Genomic DNA, 22,705 nt, shown 5'->3' with positions numbered 1-22,705 from the left:
AACCATCCCATATATACTGAATCAGAATCTACAGTTCAACAAGATACCCAGGTGATTCTTATGTATAATAAATTTTGAGAACCACTGCTCTGCTAGTGGTTCTCAGAATTGGTCCCTAATCAGCATCATTAGCATCACCTGGCAACATTTTAGAAATGCAAATTCTCAGCAAATGGACAAACCAGAACAAACTGGAAGCCCTCTTTAAGAGCTCTAAGGTAGCCAATCTATCTGTGACAGTGCCTGCCTTTGATAAAGAGCCTGCCGAATACTCACTCATACAGCACGTGTGCAATTTTAGTACTACCATAGCATGCATTTGCGGCTGTAACTAATAAGACTCATCTCTAGCAGGGGCAGAGGTCATAGTCTTCAATTTCTGCCTCTACCATTTGATCAAGAGCCCTAGTAAGTGGTTAAAGTGTTTGGCTGTAACCAGGTCAGCAGTTCTAGCCCACCAGCCTGATCCATGAGAGAAAGATGTGGCAGTCTACTTCTGTAAAGGTTTACACCTTGGAAGCCCTGTGGGGCAGTTCTACTCTGCATTGTAGAGCTGCTATGAGTCAGAACCAACTCAATGGCAATGAGTTACCATTTGATCAGTATGTGATCCTTCCCTATACCATCCATATCTATTATCTAACCTCTTTGTCAGAATTGATGAAAGCATAGAGCCTGTGGTTAACTGGTGCTGACCCTTATACTGGCTCTGTGCCAGTTCAGAGCCCCATCCCTAGAGTTGCTATGGAAACTACCCTCTTCCTCTCTCTACAACCTATTGTAGCTCTCTGCTCCCACGTGGTACTCTTTTCTGATTGTAGAAAAGGAAGCCTGCACATCTCTTCATGCACCTTTCCAGATTCAGACCCACAATGGCGGCAGGTGGAGGGGTAGTGGACTACTGCATCACGTGTCATACAGGGTGATGCACCCCTACCATTTGAGGTTCTACCAGGGCTCTTGTTTTCCTCGTTGTGCTACAAGAGATTTTCAGGGCTAAGTCCAAATCGGTTGCAGAATGGGCTGGCTATTTTGCTATGACACACGCTGTGAAGTCATTAGCATGCAGACACAGCCCAACCCACCTCAGAGTCTCCAGGAAGGAGATGGGTCACGATGTGGCTCAAAGGCAGCTTTGCTGACTCAGGTACTGTTCTCCTTCCTTCTCAGTACTGTCCCCAAAGTGTAAGGCAAAGGCGACAAAAAACAATTGCTGCTGGAGCCCTAGGGTTAAAGACCAGCCCTCCATCTGACACATACACGTACAGAATGATTCAGTGTCCTGGGTAAAAGAAGCTGCTGCAGCGCAGAGAAGGGGTTGGGGACCACTGAGGAACGGGGGAAAGCAATTTATAGCACCATTTTGACAAGGCTCTTCCAGTCAGTCAGGTAACAGTGCCAGAGCTTCTCAGTCCTCTTTCCTATCCCCCGGTCCTTTGGTTCAACACTGCCCCTCCTGTTTTGAGAATTCCCCAGCGGAAGTAAAACCAGTCTCCCAAGGTTACCCATTTCACCGTCACATCACTCGGAGCTGGGATGGCGTTTCCTGGGGTTTACTCAAATGCCCCTGGCTGCAGTCTGAGCTCATTGCACTCGAGTCCTGCACTCGGCAGAGATGGAGGCTAGCCAGCCACTGTCTCGGGAATAACAAGTCACTGAAGGCTCAGTCAGGGCCGGAAGGTCACTCTGTCCCCTCAATACCGCGCAGTCGCCCTGAGCTCGCCTAAGGCCTGGGCGAGGGGGGCGGGGAGGCCGAGGCTGGAGGCCAGGACCTGGGCAAGCAGTGAAAAGTTTGTTTTTTTTAATTAATAAAGATAAAAAAGCCAGACACAGGGATGCAGACAACGATACAAATTTGGGAGACAGAGATGGACAAGATGGTTCCCCTCAGCTCGGGCGAGGCTGTGGAACTGCAAGAGAGTGTTTCTCGGAGAAACGTCCTAGCTAGAAGCTTCTTCTGGCGCCGAGGCCCCTCCGCGCCGCCCCTCGGAGCCCCCGCCCCTGCCCAAGCCGGAGCGCGAGCTCCCCGGGGAAAAGTGGAGCAGCGACCGAGCAGGCCGGTCACCGCCCCCGCGCGAGCCGGGAGACACCGCAGAGCCGCGCGTCCCGGCCCCAGGCCCGCCCCTGCGGCGCCGGTGCTCCGCCCCCTGACAGGCAGCAGCCAATGAGCGGCTTCGGCCGCCCGCCTTTAAGAGCCGCGCGCACTCTCCCCGCCGCGGACGCTGCCGGCCTAGCCTCCGCCGGAGTTTCCATGGAGACCGAGGCTAGGCCTGGGCGGCCTCCCGGCGTTGCCATGGAGACAGCTCCCGGACTGGGGCTGCGAAGCCCCGACGCTCCGCTGCCGGAGAACCCCGCGGAGCAGCTGTGCGAGGCCGGAGCCGCGGTGGCGGCGGCACGCTGGGACCCCCGGAAACACTCTTTGCTCATCGTGATCGGAGACATCGGTACTGAGAGTCAGCTGAGGGCCGCGCGGGCCCACCTGGAACAAGGTGAGCAGCTGTCCCGGCTCTGCTGCGGGCGCCCTCCATCCCGTGCTTCTCCGCCGTCTGCATTCACCTCCCCGGGCGTAGGTCTGCATCCTCCCTCCCTCGTGGGCGCTTCCTGAGAGCTGAGCGCCCGGCTGATCTCGGCCATCAGCCCCTGTAACCTGCATCTTCCATGCCGTGCGTCCGTATCCTCCCAAACAACCCACACACCCTTCCCGCACACCCCGTGGCCTTCCGCAGTCTCCCAGAGGTGGGGGAGCCCTGTGCAGCCCCTGGGGCCCCTCCCGCCACGCCCCTCTCTCTCGCTGTGTCTCGGGCCAGATGTTGGGAAGTCCTCACCATTCCTTAGAGGGTCCGTGGTCCCTACCTTACAGTGTCTTCTTTGGGTCCCTGAGCAGCACAAGGTGCTTTCTGAACACCCGCCGGGGACGAATCTCCGAGTGCTGGCCAACCTGAGACAGTGACCTTCGTGGCCACTGGCTCCTCACTCCTCACCTCCCTCCCCAGATGCCGCGCCTGTGTCTGTGGCGCAGTGCTGCGGAGCCACCTGCGGGTGGAAGCAAGCCGCGGAGGGCTGCAGGCAAGGAGGGGGGCATGGAAGGAGAGCCTAGAATTCCATGTAGCTGGAAGAACCCGGAGGCAGCCCCGAGTAGCTGGGACTAGGCCCTTGGGTGTCACTTCTACCACAGTCAACTCTGTGAGAAAATTCCTATATATGAACTCATTCATGACCAAGTTTAGTCTAAATTCTACCCCTCTCCCTGTGGCTCAGGCAAAGCCCAGGAAAGGTACAGGCCGAGGGATTGACACAGGCACTAGCCACCTTCGTTGGTGCCCTTGGTTTTGAAGAGACATCTGTGAGGCTGACCATGGCTGCTGTCCTTATCCCTTCCCTCCTCTTCCCTGTTCTGTGAGCTTGAAAGTATTCCCTGCAGTCCAATCTTTCTGACTTTATCTAGAGCCCTCTTTGTTTCTCTTTCTCTCACAGGGATTCTCTCCTGGAACATTGACTTATCATCCTTTGACCTGAACCAACAGTTGAGACTCTTCATTACCCGGCACCTAGCTCACTTCTCTTCAGAGGTCAAAGGTTAGGACTAGTACCATTTGTTTCAGTCCTTTGGGTAGGGCTGGTAACAGAAGTGCAGAGGTCCTCTCCCTGGTAGAACTGGTCTTGTGGGGGGGGGTTGGGTGGGAGAGACTTCTTAGGGGACAGTTGCAGAGCTCCACAGCCATCCCAGAATACTCAGTACACTTTGCAGACAGATGGCATGTTGGTGGAGGTAGCTTGAAGGGCATAATTTCAACCCAGGAAGAGGGTGGTTTGTGGACAGCTACTGATGTGATGTGCACTAAGGGAATGAGGTACTTCTCTGAGTATTCTGTCATCACCCATGCAAAATCCACTCTATTGTGTTCCCCTTTCTGCATCCCCCAGCCTTCCCCTTCCTGTTTCAGAGACCCCAGAACCTCCCACTCACCTTTCTAGACCATTGCTTAGTGCTTTCCCTCAAGCCGCACAGCCTACCTACCATGTTTTAGGGTTTCCAGGTTTCTTCTTTGGTCCAGCTAACAGATCTCCAGAGCAGACCAGTATCCAGGTACCAAAAGCTGATAAGCACCATCAAATCCAGGGTAGAAAGCCAGATCTCCTGAATTTACCACTACAACAGCTAATTGCACTCCGAGGTCTGGCTCTGAGGTCAGAGTTCACAGGATACGGTTTCTCATTCTGCCGGGTGGAAGAAATGGGTTAGAGGTTTGGGCAAATAAGAGTTTAGGAACTATCATCCTATGACAGTATGCGGTAGGATGTTTGTGAGGAGACTGCAGAAAGTCTTTCGTTCCATTATAAAAGCATCAGGCATCTGGTCATGTTATTGGTAAATGTTGACACATCAATCCATGTACCAGTGCCTTTTATGGAATATAAAATCCATCCAGCTCAATAGTCACTGCCACTGAATGACTGGATTCATAGCTTATACAGATAATTCTCTATTACCCAGTACGGAGCTAGTCCTCTCTTCTCCTTTTTCTGCTCTTCCTCATAACTGCCAGATCTTTGGTCATCTCCCTGATCACCAGCTTCTCTAGAGATGCTGCCTTAGAGAGGAGATGAAGTTAATATGGTGAATATTCCATTATCCTAGGAATATGTGCAGCAATTTAACAAATGTGAGGCTGGCCTCTTCCTGATGTGAAGCTAGTCAGTCACTCACTGTTTTGAGACTGCCTTTAGTTCAAAATTACTCCCGCCATATCTTCCTGCATTAGCAGTGATGATTCAAAATCAACGATGTTACCACTTAGCACTCCTAAGAGCTTTGGTGCAGGAGTGGGTATGGGGATGACAGGAAGGAAAATTAATGACCGAGTTGAAGTTTGGGGGTTATCTGCTGATATTAATAATTCACACTGGATTCCCCAACTTTGTCCTTTTGACTACAGAGACTTGAGAGTAGGCTGCTTTTTGGAAAGACATGGGACATGAACAGAAATTAAACCAAGTGCCTAGCCAAATTCCAGATGAAGGTGCAGGAATGCTTAGAAAGACGCTTACAGGGAGATGCATAGTTACTCTCAGGCACTTCTCAGAAGCAAGCATGGACATACAGACATCCACTGAGCCTTCTCATCCAAAGAGTTTTGCCATGGTATCCTTAGAGGCTTGGGACCATACACTGAAGACCAGGGCTTACTTTAGTGTACTAAGCTTTTTTAGGTTTTGGACATTTCCATGGTGGCCTGTTTATGTCCCTGGAGAATAGTGGAGAATTTCCTGGAAAAACCCTCATGGCTCAAGACAGTCACAGCTCCACCCCTGCTGACTCCTCTTTCAGCTGTCCCCACAAACAATAGTCAGTGCAGAGCAGCTGCAGACACTGCTCCTCCCTTCATCCTCCTGTTAGTGGGGAGGCAGAGGGAGCCAGGGTACTGGGACAGGCCAGAGGGAATATGCTAGTACCTTATGATTTGATCCTTTCTGCCCACCCACAGGCTGCGCCACCATCCCTATCACCTGTTCTTAATCCCTGGGCTAGAGTGCTGAGAAAGGTGACAAAAATGTATCCTGTAATGATGGGGAGAATGTAAAACTTCCTACCTTCCCCCCTCCCCCCATCCACAGATAGAAAAGAAGGAACTGATAGAGAGCCAGTGGCTCAGCTTCTTCTAATGGTTAAGGCTGGCAAAGGTTTTCAAAGATGGCTTTTGTACCAGGGAGTCACCAGTGCTGACTTGGGACCTTCCTTTCTAACTCCTGCAAAGTATCTGGAGTTTCCAAGGATTATAACACAAACCCAGAATCAATTGGGGTGGTGAAAAACTGAGTTTCAACAACACTCTGATGCTTCTGTTGAGAGCCTACAGGCAAGGGAAGGGCTTTATTAATTCATAACTGGTATTCCAGGACACTAAAGAACACAGGCTGAGGGACCCGTTTGGAAGCCTTCTGTCTGACACTCCATTATCACTGGTGTACTCAGAAAGTGGTAATTACTTCTGCAAACATGAAAGCCATCCTGAATCGCTAGAGTACCCCATTGGTCCCTGGAACTGGGGTTTACTGTCTGAAATGGGAAAACAGGGACATGTCTAGTTCTTTAACCCCCATCCTGCAGGCCTCTCCAGTTCTGGGTTCACTTGGGAGCTAAGGGTACTTTAAAAAAATTAGAGCGGCTCTTATCAGAGATTCTGATTTAGGACTGTCCTGGTCACCTAGATCTGCCTGATCTCTCAGAAATCTTCCACCAAAGAGAAACAGACTTCTAGTGGCATTTGTGCATTACAGATTTAGGATTCTAGGAATGAAGCACTTTTCGCCTTTTATGCCAATCAGTCCTCGCTGTATTATTGGAGGATGGTACTAATAGTAATTACACTCATTCTATAGAGCAGGAAGCAAGATCTCAGGGAGGGTAAGTGGCTTGTTTAGCAGCATGATTAGTAAAATGGTGGAGCCAGGTCTCTGATGTCACTTGGTGTCTGAGCTCAGGCCTCTCTCCCTTGGCATCTCCCCATTTCATTGCAGCAGACCCTAGGAACACAGCAGGTGGAGGCTGGGTTGTGGTAGGTGGCTGTTCAGAGGGTGAGGGATGAAGGAAAACACCACTGTGAATTGGAGCCATGCCCAGGGTGTGGTTCTTGGGGTAGCAGCTGAAAGTAAGGGTGGACTCTGCACTGGGCTGAGAAATGGTATTTTGTCCTCAAACCAAATACCTACTTAAGCTTCCCTCCTAACACATTCCAGAGAGCCCTAGGAACCAGAGAGGAGATAGAAGGCTTGAAGTGGGAAGGAATAAGAACTATGAATTTGCAAAAGGGAGGTGTTTCTCTTCTTCAGTGCTCAGAACTCAGCCTGATTTGTGCTGTGTGTCTCTGCAGACGGCCCCTCCTATCCAAATGGGGATGTTGCCATCTTGCTGCTTTGTATCCCCGGATCTGAACGAGGTTTCCTCCCATCCCCCCCACCACCCCACACACACAAGGGTACTGGTGACTCAGCTCCTCCTCTTCTCTGGCTGCAGCTAAGGGGGGGGGGGGGTGGAGGATGCTGAGAACAGAGACTATTTTGGCTTCTCTGACCTTCAATGCAGCTCTTGGCAGCCCAGGGTAAGGGTGGAGCTGGTGCTGGGGTATGAGTGGGATGGATGTCAATGTCAGGAAGGCATTAGGAGCTAGCCAGGACTGGGGAGGGCTGACGGAACGGAAGAGGGCAGGGAAGGACCAATGTGAAAGCTTGAGCATCACCCGCTTGGAACTTAATCCTACGGTTCTCCAGATCCACCCTTTGAGTCCTAGAGCATTTCACTAAGTCTGAGGCAGAGGTAGGGACTAAGGAAAATAGGGCCAACATTAGAAGGGTCAAGATAGTATAAGACAGAGACAGCAAAGAGACATAGACAGCTGCAGAGACAGGGAAATTATAGGGACCCAACCATCCAATAAAGTCACTACGAGATTTTTAAGCCCAAAGAGTACTCTATGTTACATTTAATAACTGGCCCATAGTCAGAAAACCTTGCTTGTTGGGGGCCCCAGAGATCTGCTTTGGCCCTGTTAACCCCTTCACTGAAAGGCAGACAGCACCCTGTGGAGTCACCACCGTCTGAGACTGTCACTTCACACCCGATGCCCCAAAATCCTGAATATCAGTGCCTGTGTGGTTACTGTGCTGTGCTGCATTGTCATCGAGCGTGTACAGTTCCCAGACCCCTGTGCTCTGCCTGACCCCACCACCATGAGTTAGGGACCCTGTGTCTACTCCAGAATTTCAAACTACCCTCCAACCCTAAATAGGATTTATTTCTGCCCTGGTTTCTTCAACTGTGTTTCAGAAGACCAGAGAGCTCAGCATATCTCCCCAGCCCCAGCCTTCTTTTCAAGCAGTGACCCCCACCCCACCCCATGCTTCCCCCCACCCCCCCAGCCTCTTTGTCTCTTCTTCCTCCAGGGATGGAAGGTCACTCTCTGGGTCTATCTGAGGGGAGAGGCAGCAGATGGTTCCTGAGAAAAGGCAGAGGGCCCAGGCAGCCCATGACTCCTATGTTCCCCTCCAGGACCTAGCTAGGGGCTTTGGTCTTTTGGCTGATATTAAATGAATAAATCAGGGTTGGGGGAAAAGGGTCTCTGCCCTGTAGGCCACAAGACATCTCCCCTCGCCCCTTGCCCCTCACCACTAAACAACTCCTCAGCCCCACAGAACCAGGCAGAAGCAGCACCAGAGCACTGACATTGTGAAGGCACAGAAACAGTTAAGTCTCCAGTGCCTCGTCAGGGCCCAGCCCCTCTTCCCCGCCTTGGCACCGCCCTCCCCATCATGTGCACCCCCCACACACTCCCACTCCAAGTGCCGCAGACTCTTCCCTGGAGCTGCCAGCTGAGGCCAGAGTCACCGCCTCCATGAGGGGCTCCCTCCCATACCCCAGGGTAAGAGCCTAACCGGTGGGCTTCTGATGGGGGCTGGGGGATGTTGTGATGGGGAGGTGGGATGGGGATGACAGGAAGGGACCCAATCTGGTGCTTCTGGAACTAGCCCAGCAGGGTGGGCAGGCTGAGGGAATAGAGAGAAAGGATGAGGGTCACCGCCTGTGGAGCCAGCCTGCACCCAGAACCAGGCGAGGCTGAGGGCCATGACAGTCAGTCCACCTCTTGGTGGGCCAAGGGTGGGAGACATTGGCCAAGGGCCAGCAGCAGAGGGTGGTGACACTGGCTCCGCCGGGCAGCCTGGGGTACTGGAGAAATTTGGGGCTCAGTCTTGGCAGGGTAGAAGAATGGGGGGGCCAGTAATAGGAAAGCACCTAATGGGAGCGTCCTTGGGTGTCAGCTGCTGGATTGGTCAGCTGCTCCCATGCTGAGGGTGAGCAGGGCAGCGAGTTTTTGCCAAGTAAGGGAAGGTGGGGGACACCATGGAAAAGAAGGGAGGGAAGGGTCACTGAGACGTGGCATGCGCCTCCCCACAGCCCAACCAGTTTGCAGTGGGCTCCCGCCCCCCCCCCATTCCCTGAAGCCAGCGTGAGACTGGGACTCTAAGCCCCCCTTTCTGGCCCCCTGAGGCCGCTCCAGAGATGGAGAGCACTCCCTCCCCAGCAGCTGCCCTGCATTCTCGTCCCGTCAGCCCCACAGGTTCCCAGTCTCGGCCCCACCCCCACCTCCTCTCTGCTTCTCTTCCCAAGATGGGGGCTCTTAAACCGAGAAGCCAGTTTCCTCTCCTTCTCCACGTCCCCCCATCCCCAACCCCCATGCAGAGGCCGCCAAGAAAATGACTTGTCATGCTGGGGTGCGGGGTGGGGGGTGGGGGCGGGGGCGGAGCCGAGCCGGCCCAGCGCGCGGGCACACGCACTCGCGGGCACACGCACTCACACTGCGGCAGACTGCAGCTGCCGGAGCCCGAACCGCCCCCTCCCGGCTGCCTCACTGCAGAGACACCTGCCCTCCCGCTCAGCCCTGGCACCCACAGCCCACCCCGCCCTACCCCTGCCTCACAGGATAGTCCTTGCCAAAGAAAAAGGAAAAACAAGTCAGTTCCCTTCAGTGGGGGAGCTGGGGGAGGAGAAGAGAAGCAGGGCTTTCTCCCAGGCCTGGAAAGGCCGGCGCTGGATGTAAACCGTGTAGTTGCTAACCAGGACTGGAGAACACGTGAGTCAGAAGTGGGGGGTCTTGTGCCAGGACAGGAACTGGGATCTGAAGAGTCTTGTGGTTATAAACGGGGGCTATGAGGGATGATGGAGTGGGAGAGGGGTAGAGAGAAAGCAAGTAGGTGTGTACCACATGTATTTCTGGCCCTCTGGCTCAAAGGTGTAACCTGTGAGGGGAGCTCTTCTGAATTCACCTCTGAGCTGGCCTCGCTGACCCTTCATATCCCCACATACCCTGCTCCTCTTGTGTCTGAGGTGGCTCTCATCCTTTGAGCTGACACAAAGCCTCCCTCAGCTCCCAAGTTAATAGAAGAGACCCCTTCAACTCCTCTTGTGCCCTAGCCACCCCGCATGGGGTCTGGCCTTCTGACACCATCCATAGTTCATTCCCCTGCAGCTGCATCTGCCTGACCCTGGCACCATGGCTCCTCCTCATAGCAAAGCCTGGACCAGGCTCCTCTTGTCGGGAGCTTGGAAAGAGCAGGAGAAACTTGGGTCACAGAAGAGAGTCTAAGGGACAGATTACAAACTCTCCCACCAATATCCTGCAGACAGCCTACACCCCAAGCCGTCTGTTTTATCCTCCATTTGTAAGGTTACTCCACTGTGTGCTGCGGTTGGGAAAGGGGAGAGAAAGGGCAGAAGCAGGGGATGACAGCATCCTTCAGCATCCTCTATCTGACAGGCCACCTTCTTTCTTTGCTATATTGATGGTGTTTCACGTGAGTCTGGAAAAGGCAAGTACGTAGGGGATTTGAAGATGTCTTATCTTTCTCCATGGCCTGGGAAACTCTCTGAATCTCTTCTTCCTTATTTATGGGCTTTTTGTACGTGAACCTCAAGCTCCCCATCTCCACGGTAGAAGGCTACGACAGGGGAGGAGCAAGAATGAGAGGAGACACTGTTCACAAGGATGGGTTGTGGGGTAGTGAACCGGCTTCTCTGGAGCCTGGGGAACATGAAAATGAGGTGGGAGAGGGAGCTGTGACATCTTTGGGGTGGGAACAGTATGACTGGGAACATATATATGAGTGCAGACTTGGCCTCTGAGGGGCCAGAGAACAGAACAGGGAGTTATAGGCCTATTTTCGCTCTTTGAATTGTAAAACCCCAAGGGTTTAGATAGTACAGGTCTCTCTGAGACTTTTGGAATGGGAATTCTGGCCTTGGATGGGGGGAGAGGAAAAATGTAAAGAAGGGTGTCTGTAGACACTGCACAGAAGCTTCCATCTCTTCATTTCCAGACATTCTGCTGGCATGGAAGGCCAGGGCAGAGGCAAGCTACTGAGGAGGGAGCTGAGTGAGGATCATGGTCCCAGGAGCCCTCCCTCCAGCTGAGCCCTCATCCCCAGGCAGCACCAGGAGCTTAGTGCTCCAGAGGGACAAAGGCTTCTTGTCAAGTGGGCAGTCTGAAGTGGGAGTTCCAGGCAGGGGGTAGGGATGGACACTGGGCAGGCAGAGGGTGTGGCAGATGAAGGGAGCGGAAAGACAGTCAGTGTGGGAGAGGGGAGGTGGAAACCCTGAAAGGGATGGGCTGGAGGAGCCATTTCCTAGACCTTACTCAGCAGTATCCAAGGTGGCAGGGTCTAAGGACAGACAGCCTTCCTTTTCCCAGGCCCCATTTTCTGCTAGTGCATCTTTCCTCTCCTGTCCCACACAATGCCTCTCCGTTTAGTCTATACCCACTCTCTTCAATACAAATTCCTGTGTGTCTCTCTCAGGCCAAAGGACCCTTTGCCACCAGAGTGAGATCCTTGAAACCGTCATCCTGGTAAACCCCAGCGCAGACAGCATCAGCTCTGAGGTAAGGCTGGGGCCTATGCTTTGCCAGCAGGGCCTGCTGAAAGGGCTGTAACTCATCCTCGCCTGTGCTACTGCTTTAAGGGAAGAATTTCTGGACGTGGCTTTGAACTGTTTTCTCTCTGCTATCTAAGCTACCCTACAATCCCCAACCCCACTCTGGAGGTGTTATAGGGGATACCAGAGGGGAATGTGTTTTTGCAGTACGCAGAGGGTCCAGGACTGTTCACTGCCCTTTCCTGGGTTTCCTCACGTCTATGACCACTCCCCTCCTTCTGCTCTAGGTTCACCATCTCCTTAGCAGCCCATCCGCTCACAAACTACTGATCTTGAGTGGGCAAAGTTTAGAGCCCGGGGGGGACCTCATCCTACAGAGTGGCACCTACTCCTACCAACACTTTGCCCAGGTCCTTCACAAACCAGAGGTAAGTTCCATGCCTGCGTGTCTGGAGGAAGGGGGTGTGGGTAGGTGTAGAGCTGTGGGAAAGGATCCAAGGAAGGGAAAATCTCATATTGCCTGGCTACTGGGGGCCCTAGCAGAAATGTAGGCATTCACCTCAGAAAGAGGTAGACATTGGTAGATTGAATCTGAGTCAGGTTAAGACAACCCAGTGACCTGATCAGGCTTCTATCTCCCATTCCTCTAGATTGCCCAATTGCTCAGCAATAGAGACCCTGGGATCCAGGCCTTCCTCACTGTGTCCTGCTTAGGGGAAGGTGATTGGAGCCACCTGGGATTATCCACCTCCCAAGAGACCCTGCACATCCGGCTAAACCCTGAGCCCACACTGCCCACCATGGATGGCGTGGCCGAGTTCTCTGAGTACGTCTCTGAGACGGTGGACGTGCCATCCCCCTTTGACCTGCTGGAGCCTCCCACCTCAGGGGGCTTCCTCAAGCTCTCCAAACCTTGCTGCTACATCTTCCCTGGCGGCCGTGGGGACTCTGCCCTGTTTGCTGTCAATGGTTTCAACATCCTGGTGGATGGTGGCTCCGATCGCAAGTCCTGTTTCTGGAAGCTGGTACGGCATCTGGACCGTATTGACTCGGTGCTGCTCACGCACATTGGGGCAGACAACCTGCCAGGCATCAATGGACTCCTGCAGCGCAAAGTGGCAGAGATCGAGGAGGAGCAGTCCCAGGGCTCCAGCAGCTACAGTGACTGGGTGAAGAACCTCATCTCCCCAGAGCTCGGAGTTGTCTTCTTCAACGTGCCCGATAAACTTCGGCTACCTGATGCCTCCCGGAAGGCCAAGCGCAGCATTGAAGAAGCCTGCCTCACTCTGCAGCACCTAAATCGCCTGGGCATTCAGGCTGAGCCTCTGTACCGTGTGGTCAGCAACACCATTGAGCCACTGACCCTCTTCCACAAAATGGGTGTGGGCCGGCTGGACATGTATGTCCTCAACCCTGTCAAGGACAGCAAGGAGATGCAGTTCCTCATGCAGAAGTGGGCAGGCAACAGTAAAGCCAAGACAGGCATTGTGCTGGCCAATGGGAAGGAGGCTGAAATCTCAGTGCCCTACTTGACCTCTATCACTGCTCTGGTGGTCTGGCTGCCAGCCAACCCCACTGAAAAGATTGTACGTGTGCTTTTTCCAGGGAATGCTCCTCAAAACAAAATCTTAGAGGGCTTAGAAAAGCTTCGGCACCTGGACTTCCTGCGCTACCCTGTAGCCACACAGAAGGACATGGCTGCTGGGGCTGTGCCTACCAGCCTCAAACCCAGCAAAATTAAACAGCGGGCTGACAGCAAGGAGAGCCTCAAAGCCGTTACCAAGACAGCTGTGAGCAAGCTGGCAAAACGGGAGGAGGTGGCCGAAGAGGGAGCCAAGGAGGCCCGCTCAGAGCTGACCAAGGAATTAGCCAAGACAGAGAAGAAGGCAAAAGAGCCATCTGAGAAGCCCCCAGAGAAGCCTGCCAAGCCTGAGAGGGTAAAGACAGAATCGAATGAGGCACTGAAGGCAGAGAAGCGAAAGTTGATAAAGGACAAGGTGGGGAAGAAGCACCCGAAAGAAAAGATATCAAAGCTAGAAGAGAAAAAAGACAAGGAGAAAAAAGAGATAAAGAAGGAGAGAAAGGAGCTCAAGAAGGATGAAGGAAGGAAGGACGAGAAGAAGGATGCTAAGAAGGAGGAGAAGAGGAAGGATACCAAACCTGAGGTCAAGAAGATTTCCAAGCCAGACCTGAAGCCCTTTACCCCTGAGGTACGTAAGACCTTGTACAAAGCCAAGGCACCTGGAAGAGTCAAGATGGACAAGAGCCGAGCTGCCCGTGGGGAGAAGGAACTGTCCTCTGAGCCACGGACACCCCCAGCCCAGAAGGGGTCTGTCCCACTCCCAGCAGTCACTGGGCACAGGGAGCTGGCCCTGTCCTCACCAGAGGACCTTACACAGGACTTTGAGGAGATGAAGCGTGAGGAGAGGGCATTGCTGACTGAACAAAGGGATGTAGGACTAGGAGAGAAAGCACTCCCTCCAGACACTGTATATGAGGGACCCCCAAGCACAGCTACCCAAGGAACACCACCCTCTGCCCCAGGTCTGGAACAAGAAGAGCCTGTGATGAAGGAGAAAGAGGTTGTCCCAAACATCCCTGGGGAACAAGGCAGCAAGGACAGAGGTCCAGACTCTGGGGCTGAACCAGAGGAAGAAAAAGATACGTGGGAGGAAAAGAAGCAGAGGGAAGCAGAGAGGCTCCCAGATAGAACAGAAGACAGAGAAGAAAGTGAGCCTGAGGTAAAGGAAGACGTGATAGAGAAGGCTGAATTAGAAGAAATGGAGGAGGTGCACCCTTCAGATGAGGAGGAAGAGGAAGAGACAAAGGCTGAGAGTTTTTACCAAAAGCATATGCAAGAAGCCTTGAAGGTAACCCCAAGAGACAGGGAGGCTCTTGGTGGCCAGGAACTGGGACTCCAGGGTAAGGTCCCAGAGAGGGAGACCTCGTCGTTCCTAAGTAGCCTGGCTACACCTGCAGGAGCCACTGAGCATGTCTCCTATATCCAGGATGAGACAATCCCTGGCTACTCAGAGACTGAGCAGACCATCTCAGACGAGGAGATCCACGATGAGCCAGAGGAGCGCCCAGCTCCTCCCAGATTTCCTACAAGTACATATGACCTCCCGGGGCCTGAAGGTCCTGGTCCCTTTGAGGCCAGCCAGCCTGCAGACAGTACCGTTCCTGCCACCTCCAGCAAAGGCTATGGAGCACCAGAGACTGAACTCACCTACCCCCCCAACATGGTGGCTGCCCCTTTGGCTGAAGAGGAGCACGTGTCCTCAGCCACCTCAATCACTGAGTGTGACAAGCTTTCTTCCTTTGCCACATCAGTGGCTGAAGATCAGTCTGTGGCCTCACTCACAGCGCCCCAGACAGAGGAGACAGGCAAGAGCTCCCTACTGCTTGACACAGTCACTAGCATCCCTTCTTCCCGTACTGAAGCCACCCAGGGCTTAGACTATGTGCCATCCGCTGGTACTATCTCACCCACCTCCTCACTGGAAGAAGACAAAGGCTTCAAATCACCACCCTGTGAGGACTTCCCTGTGACTGGGGAGTCTGAGAGGAAAGGAGAAATTGTAGGGAGAAGCTTGCCTGGAGATAAAGTCATGAAAGAGGAAGAGACTGCAAATGTAGAGTTGTCTGAGAAAGTCTCCAGTCACTATGGAACCCCAATGTTTGGTGTCCCTGGGCATGCCCTCCATCCGGGAGAAGCAGTCCTTGGAGATGTGGAGGAGCGCTGCCTCAGCCCAGACGACAGCACAGTTAAAATGGCCTCTCCTCCACCCTCTGGCCCACCCAGTGCCACTCACACCCCCTTTCATCAGTCCCCAGTGGAAGAAAAGTCTGAGGCCCAAGAGTTTCAGGAAGAAGGCTCCTGGGGAGACACTAGGCGCACCCCAGGTGTGGGCAAGGAAGATGTTACAGAGGAAGCAGTCGGGCCTGGGCCTGAAGAAGGCACACTCGAGAAGGAGGGGGAGCTGTCGCCTCCTAGGAGCCCTCAAGCCCAGGAAGCATCCATAGGCATTGTTGGGGGACATGCAGGCCCCACCATCCAGCTATTGCCAGAACAGGACAAAGTAATAGTCTTTGAGACTGTGGAGGCAGGAGAGCCCACAGGACCAATCCTGGGAGTAGAAGCCCTTCCCAGAGATGTGAGAACATCACTCCAAGAACCTGGAGAACCTCAGAAAGATGAGGTGCTGCAATTTCCTGATCAAGGCCTCTCACCTGAAGATGCAGAATCCCCCTCTGTCGTCAGCGTGGTCTCCCCAGACGTTGTCAGCCAAGAGCCCACACCAAGGTCTCCCAGTAGCCTGACAGAGCAGCACCTACACAAAGACCTCTGGCCAGAGATGTCTCCAGAAGACACCCAGTCACTTTCTCTCTCCCAAGAGAGTCCCAGCAAGGAGACCTCTCTGGATATCTCTTCTAAGCAGCTCTCTCCAGAAACCCTTGGCACCCTCCAGTTTGGGGAATTAAGCCTTGGAAAGGAAGAAAAGGGGTCTCTAATGCTGGCTGAGGATACCTCTCACCACCTAGGCCCTGTGCTTGTCCTAGAGCCCCATCCAGCCTTGGTGTCACTTCCCACAGATAAGACCACTGGATCCTCTGCCCAGGCAGACATCATAGATGAGAGCCCTGACAGAAAACTACCTGCCAGCCCCTTCTCTTACTCCACACTGTCTAGAGATGGGAGGCACTCACTGGGAGTGACTACAAGCCCTGGTGAACACATTCTGACACCTGATAGCTCTCTCTCCAAGAGTCCTGAGTCTTTGCCAAGCCCTGCCATGGAGGACATTGCTATGGAATGGGAAGGTACAGCTCCAGGGTCGAAAGACAAAAAAACCCCAGAGCAGAAGGACGAGGTGCCTGAGCCAAAGGATGAAGTCTTACAGCAGCAGGATAAAACTCTGGAGCAGAAAGATATTCTTGTAGAACAGGAGGATACAGCCACCAGCCAGAAAGATGAAGCTCTGGAAGAAAAGAACAAGGCTGTGGAACAGCAAGATAAGACATTAGACCAAAAAGACAGGGACTTAGAACAAACAAACCAGGCTCTGGATCAGAAGGGTAAGGCCCTGGAAGCCAAAGACACAGACTTAAGACAAAAAGACAGAGACTTAGAACAAAAAGACAAAACCCTAGAACAGAAGGACAAAGCTCTGGAGCCAAAAGATATAGAAATAAAACAAAAAGACAGTGTCCTAGAACAGAAGGACAAGATCTTGGAACAAAAAGACATAGACTTGGAACAAAAAGACATAGAACAAAAAAGCAAAGCCTCAGAACAGGACAAGGTCTTAGAAGAGAAAGTCAAAGACTTTGAACATAAAGATAAGGCTCCAGAAGACAAGGTCCCTGAACTAAAGGGCATAGCCTTTGAACAGACAGACAAGGCCCAGGAACAGAAGGATCATGCCTTAGAACAAAAATATTGGGCCTTAAAACAGAAGGATGAAGCCCTGGAACAAAGCAGTAAGGCTGTCGAACAGAAAGATGAGGCTGTGGAAGAAAAGGACAAAACTTGGGGACAGGTGAGCCCAGTGCAGGAGGATAAAACTATTGAACCGAAGGAGACAACCCTAGAGGAAAAAAAGCCAGAAAAGGTCAAGGCTGTGGAACCGAAGGAAGAAGCTCTACAGGAGGGGCTGGAAGAGATCCCAGTGCAGAAGGACAGGGCCCGAGAGGAGGAAGAGAAGTACTGGAGGAAGGAGCAGGACGTGGTCCAGGAGTGGCGAGAAACAGCTCCAACCAGGGTAGAGCCAGTTGGAGAACAGAAGGAGACGGCCCAGGTGTGGGAGGACACATCTCCTGAGCAGGAGGACAGGTACTGGAGGAGCAGAGAGGATGTGTCCCTAGAACAGGACACATACTGGAGGGAGCTGAGCTGTGAAAGGAAGGTCTGGTTCCCTCATAAGCTGGACGGCCCAGGGGCCCGCCCACGGTACAGTGAGGAGCGGGAGAGCACTTTTCTTGACGAAGGGCCAGATGATGAGCAAGAACTACCCACCCTGGAGCATACACCCCGGAGCCCCTGGGCCTCAGACTTCAAGGGTTTCCAGGAGCCCTCATCACAGAAGGGGCTGGAGGTGGAGCGCTGGCTGGCCGAGTCACCAGTAGGGCTGCCCCCAGAGGAAGAAGACAAGGTGACCCGCTCCCCCTTTGAGATCATCTCCCCTCTGGCTTCCCCACCTGAGATGGCTGGTCATAGGGTTCCTCCAGCCCCAGGACAAGAGAGCCCTATCCCAGAGTCTAAGCCCATGCCACCCGTGAGGAAAGAACCCACGACTCCCTCATGGCTGGCTGACATCCCACCGTGGGTGCCCAAAGACAGACCCCTGCCCCCTGCACCTCTTTCCCCAGCTCCAGCTCCCCCAAGCCCTATCCCAGAGCCACTCACTCCTGCGCCCTTCTCCTGGGGCACAGCCGAGTATGACAGCGTGGTGGCTGCAGTGCAAGAGGGGGCAGCTGAATTAGAGGGTGGACCATACTCCCCCTTGGGCAAGGACTACCGAAAGGCTGAAGGGGAAAGGGAAGAAGAAGGTGGGACTGGGGCTCCTGACAGCACCTCCTGCAGCTCAAAGAGCCCAGAGGCTGGCGAGAGCCTTGCCACCAAGGAGCCTGAGCCAACTGAGCCAGAGCAGAGAGAGCCTACGCCCTACCCTGATGAGAGAAGCTTTCAGTATGCAGACATCTATGAGCAGATGATGCTGACTGGACTTGGCCCTGCCTGCCCCACTAGGGAACCTCCGCTTGGAGCAGCTGGGGATTGGCCCCCATGCATCTCAGCCAAGGAGGAGGCTGCTGGCCAAGACACATCTGCAGAGAAGGAGCTTTCGTCTCCTGTCTCGCCCAAGAGCCTCCAACCTGACACTCCAACCTTCAGCTATGCAGCCTTGGCAGGGCCCCCTGTGCCTCCCAGACAGGTATCTGAACCAGGGCCGAGTGTGGAGCCCAGTCCCACACCACCTGCAGTGCCCCCCCGAGCTCCTGTCTCCCTGAGCAAAGGCCCAAGCTCCCCTCTTAACGATGACAGCCTGAGCTGCATCCCAGATAGGAGGACCCTGTCCCCCAAGGAGGCAGGTCAGGGCCACTGGGATGACAACACTAGTGACTCAGAGCTGGAGAAGGGGGCTTGTGAACAGCCAGAGAAAGAGGCCCAGTCCCCAAGTCCTCCTCACCCCGTCTCTGCAGGGTCCCCCACACTGTGGTCTGCAACCGAAGCACATACCAGTCCTTCCTTGGGCTCACCCCCGAGTCCTGCCCGGCCCAGTCTGGACTTCCCTGCCTCGGCCTTTGGCTTCTCCTCAATGCAGCCAGCTCCCCCACAGCTGCCCTCTCCAGCTGAACCCCGCTCAGCACCCTGCGGCTCCCTCGCCTTCTCTGGGGATCAAGCTCTGGCACTGGCTCCAGGGCCCCCCACCAGAGCCCGGCATGACGAGTACCTAGAAGTGGCCAAAGCCCCCAGCCTAGACTCTTCACTGCCCCAGCTCCCATCGCCCAGCTCTCCTGGGGCCCCTGTCCTCTCCAGTCTGCCACGGCCTGCCTCGCCAGCCCTGTCTGAAGGCTCCTCCTCTGAGGCCACCACACCTGTGATTTCAAGTGTGGCTGAGCGCTTCCCTCCAGGTCTGCAGGCTGCAGAACAGGGGTCTGAAGAGCTAGTTCCAGGAAGAGAATCAGCTGCCCACAGTCTCTGGGACCTCACTCCTCTGAGCCCAGCACCCCCAGCTTCCCTGGACTTGGCCCCAGCTCCAGCTCCAAGCCTGCCTGGAGACATGGATGACGGCACCCTGCCCTGCCGCCTGGAGTGCTCAGGGGCAGCCATCAAGAAGCCAAGCCCCACCCAGGGTCCCCCTGGGGATTGTGCAGCCAATGGCCCAACTGAAACCAGTTCCAGTGCCCCAGGGCCTAGCCTGACCAAGGTTGACAAGGAAGAGGCTGAGGCCTGCCCTGCCTGGGAACGTGGGGCCTGGCCTGAGGGAGCTGAGAGGGGCACCCGGCCTGAAATGCTGCTTTCCCCTGAGCAGCCACTGTGTCCTGGAGGGGTCCCTGAATGCCAGCCGAGCAGCATCTCCCCTGAGGCTGAGGCTGGGCCCCAGGGATGTGCTGCTGAGCCCCGGCCTCACCGTGGGGAGCTCTCCCCATCCTTCCTGAACCCACCCGTTCTTCGAACCACGGATGACAGTGACCTCTCAGCTGAGGAAGCTCGGCTGGTAGGGAGAGGGGGGAGACGCCGGGCAGGGGGCCCGGGAGCAACAGGGGGCTCATGCCCTGTGGCTGATGAGACACCCCCAACGTCAGCCAGCGACTCAGGCTCCTCACAGTCAGATTCTGACGTTCCACCAGAAACCGAGGAGTGCCCATCCATCACAGCTGAGGCAGCCCTTGACTCAGATGAAGATGGGGACTTCCTGCCTGTGGACAAAGCTGGGGGAGTCAGCGGAACTCACCATCCCCGGCCTGGCCACGACCCACCCCCTCTACCCCAGCCAGACCCCCACCCAGCTCCTCCCCGCCCTGACGTGTGCATGGCTGACCCTGAGGGGCTCAGTTCAGAGACTGGGAGGGTGGAGAGGCTACGAGAAAAGGAGAAGGCTCAGGGGCGAGTGGGGCGCAGAGCCCCAGGCAGGCCCAAACCAGCATCCCCTGCACGGCGTCTAGATCTTCGGGGGAAACGCTCACCCACCCCTGGTAAAGGGCCTGCAGATCGAGCATCCCGGACCCCACTCCGACCACGGAGCACTCCGAGCCAGGTTGCCCCAGGGGAGGAAAAGGATGGACACAGTCCCATGTCCAAAGGCCTAGTCAATGGACTCAAGGCAGGACCAAGTAAGTATATCATGAAAAGCAGAGGAGAGGGTGGGTTGGGCTTGGTGTGGCAGGTCAAGGGCTCTAGGAGTGGGAGGGAGGTGACCGTTGCCCTCTACAACGAGTGCTGGCTTGTCTCTACAGCGGCCTTGGGTTCCAAGGGTGGCTCTGGCGCCCCTGTATATGTGGACCTCGCCTATATCCCAAATCACTGCAGTGGCAAAACGGCTGACCATGACTTCTTCCGTCGAGTTCGTGCGTCCTACTATGTGGTCAGTGGGAATGACCCTGCCAATGGCGAGCCAAGCCGGGCCGTACTCGATGCCCTGCTGGAGGGCAAGGCCCAGTGGGGGGAGAATCTTCAGGTGAGTAGCAAGGCACCCCAAGGAGGCATTCAGGTCAAAGCATGCTCAGAGGCAACAGCAGAACGCAGACCCTATTCATAAAAGGACTGGACCCTTTCTGTGGGCAGCAGTGTGTGGGGAGACCTCTGGGTGCCCCATCCCCCTCACTTACCTTCCCTTCCTGTTCTCACATCAGACACGTCTTATCTCCCTCCTAGGTGACTCTGATCCCTACTCACGACACGGAGGTGACTCGCGAGTGGTACCAGCAGACTCATGAGCAGCAGCAACAACTGAACGTCCTGGTCCTGGCTAGTAGCAGCACCGTGGTCATGCAGGATGAGTCCTTCCCAGCCTGCAAGATCGAGTTCTGAAGGAACCACACTCCCTTCCCTCAGGATCCGCCCTCCCCCAGCCCCCTTAGAGAATGGCTACTGCTCAGTCCTTTGGGGTTGAGGAGATGGAAGCTGGGGTGGAGAGTGATCAGATGCCTTGTTGTGGGGACTTGGGCTGGGCTATGGGAGGAGGTGTCTCTCCTCCTGACCCATACCTGAGAGGGGTCTCAAAACCAAAGGTAACAGGAACAGGATAGGAGGAGGGGACAAAATGAGGACAGGAGGTCACCTGATGCCTGAGAACCCTGGAGTGACACCCGGTCCTAGCACTGCCAAATGCTGGAATTGGGTGGACTGAGGAGGAGTCTCAGAAAGCAGCCTCCTCCCTCATGGAGGGGGATCATATCCCCAACCCCAGGGACCTTTTTATCTAAAGCTATTTATTTAGCATCCTAGGAAGAATCTCTCATAGTAATTTATGTGGCTGGCCTGGGGGCAGGATACTGTCAGTGAGGTGCCCAGAGCTGCACCCTTTCTTCCATCTTGCATCCCCCCACCCACCAGGCTCTGGGTTCCAACAGGGCTGGGGGTACACTGCTGCTATACTGTCCTACTGCTTCCCACCATATCTGAATGTCTCAATTCAACACTTGAAGCTCTTTTGACCAACAAACTGGTGGGAGGAGAATGGAGCGAGTTTACCCTCTCTCCCAGCCCGTTTCATACCATACACATCCCCAGGGGCGTGCCCAGACCAGGCCTACTTGGCAGCACAAAGGGGCAAGGAGAGCCCAGCCCCAATCCCAGAATTATTCCAAACTCCCTGACCCTTTGAAGTTGTCACCCACCCCATTCCAGTTATCCTGATCCCTTCTCATTCCCTGCTTGGCTTCTCTGCATGTGGTCATCTGCTGTGGCCCGGTATGTAATGGGTTAAAAGTAAGCCACTGCCTGACATCCCAACATTTGACACCCCAGCAATGTGTGACTCCCCGACATTCCACTATGCCATCTATGCCATCCTGCAGCTGAAATGGGAATATTGGCTGCCTCTCCAGCCCCAAACTCTTAGAAAGAGGTTCTGGGAGGTGGAGGCCATGCCAGAGGACTTGGGAAAAATGAGAGGGAGGAATGAAAAGAGGGAGATGAAGCTGAGCTAAAGCTTAATGTCAATATAGTGAAATGAAAACAGGCTGAAAATACCACCCCATGGAGGACCTCATCCCAAGCAAGCCAACGAGCAGCCCTGCCGGACCACTGCTGGACTGCGAAGCCCAGACGCTGACAGTCGCATCTGGGCTGGGCTTCTCTGCCAAACTGTGGAAACCAAAAGGAGCCGCCTTGTTTTCTTCCCAGCTCCCGCCCTCCCCTGCTGCTGTGCTCTGGTCCTCCCCACACTTCCCGCTGTACTTCCCAGCTGCTGTAATGGAGCCACCTCCAACTCTAACAATAAATCAAGTTCATTGCAGAGGCTGAGTGCTGCTTAGGCTTTTTCTGACTCCATACAGTGCTTAGTTGCTGGGTCCAAGCTTCTACCTCTCTGCTTCTCCCAACATTGTCGTTTTACCTCGGGGGACTTCTATGCCTTTGATAACTGGAAGCAGTTCCAGGACCCGGTGGTGCCAGAGAACATAGTCAGGGTATGTGAAGGGAGAAAAAGTTATGGGGAGTCAGCATGAGTTCTGAAAATGAGTGGGAATGCTTGAGTATGGGGAACAGGAGCCTAGGGTGGTGACATAAATTTGGTTTGGGGAAGAAAGGGGCAAGAGGTCTCCAGGGAAGAGAAT

The 22,705-nt window shown here is 54.4% G+C and overlaps 1 protein-coding gene across 3 annotated transcripts; it reads left to right on the top strand.

Moving 5' to 3' along the window:
- The first annotated feature begins 2,233 nt into the window (after positions 1 to 2,233).
- Positions 2,234 to 22,386, top strand: MAP1A (microtubule associated protein 1A). Of its 3 annotated transcripts, XM_049898509.1 has the most exons (7): positions 2,234 to 2,489; positions 3,475 to 3,576; positions 11,347 to 11,429; positions 11,710 to 11,850; positions 12,073 to 20,260; positions 20,384 to 20,604; positions 20,802 to 22,386. In XM_049898509.1, the coding sequence occupies exons 1-7, from the start codon at positions 2,252 to 2,254 to the stop codon at positions 20,955 to 20,957; spliced, it is 9,129 nt and encodes a 3,042-aa protein (XP_049754466.1). In that variant the 5' UTR covers positions 2,234 to 2,251; the 3' UTR covers positions 20,958 to 22,386. The 3 variants fall into 3 exon arrangements, with proteins under 3 accessions (XP_049754466.1, XP_049754469.1, XP_049754467.1); XM_049898512.1 differs by lacking the exons at positions 2,234 to 2,489; positions 3,475 to 3,576 and adding an exon at positions 8,407 to 8,417; XM_049898510.1 differs by lacking the exons at positions 2,234 to 2,489; positions 3,475 to 3,576 and adding an exon at positions 9,366 to 9,626.
- Positions 22,387 to 22,705: the final 319 nt, after the last annotated feature.

This window comes from Elephas maximus, chromosome 10 (genome assembly GCF_024166365.1).
Source record: "Elephas maximus indicus isolate mEleMax1 chromosome 10, mEleMax1 primary haplotype, whole genome shotgun sequence".
NCBI lineage: Eukaryota > Metazoa > Chordata > Mammalia > Proboscidea > Elephantidae > Elephas > Elephas maximus.
The sequence above is the reverse complement of the archived record's forward strand: the minus strand, read 5'-3'. Positions and strand labels throughout refer to the sequence as shown.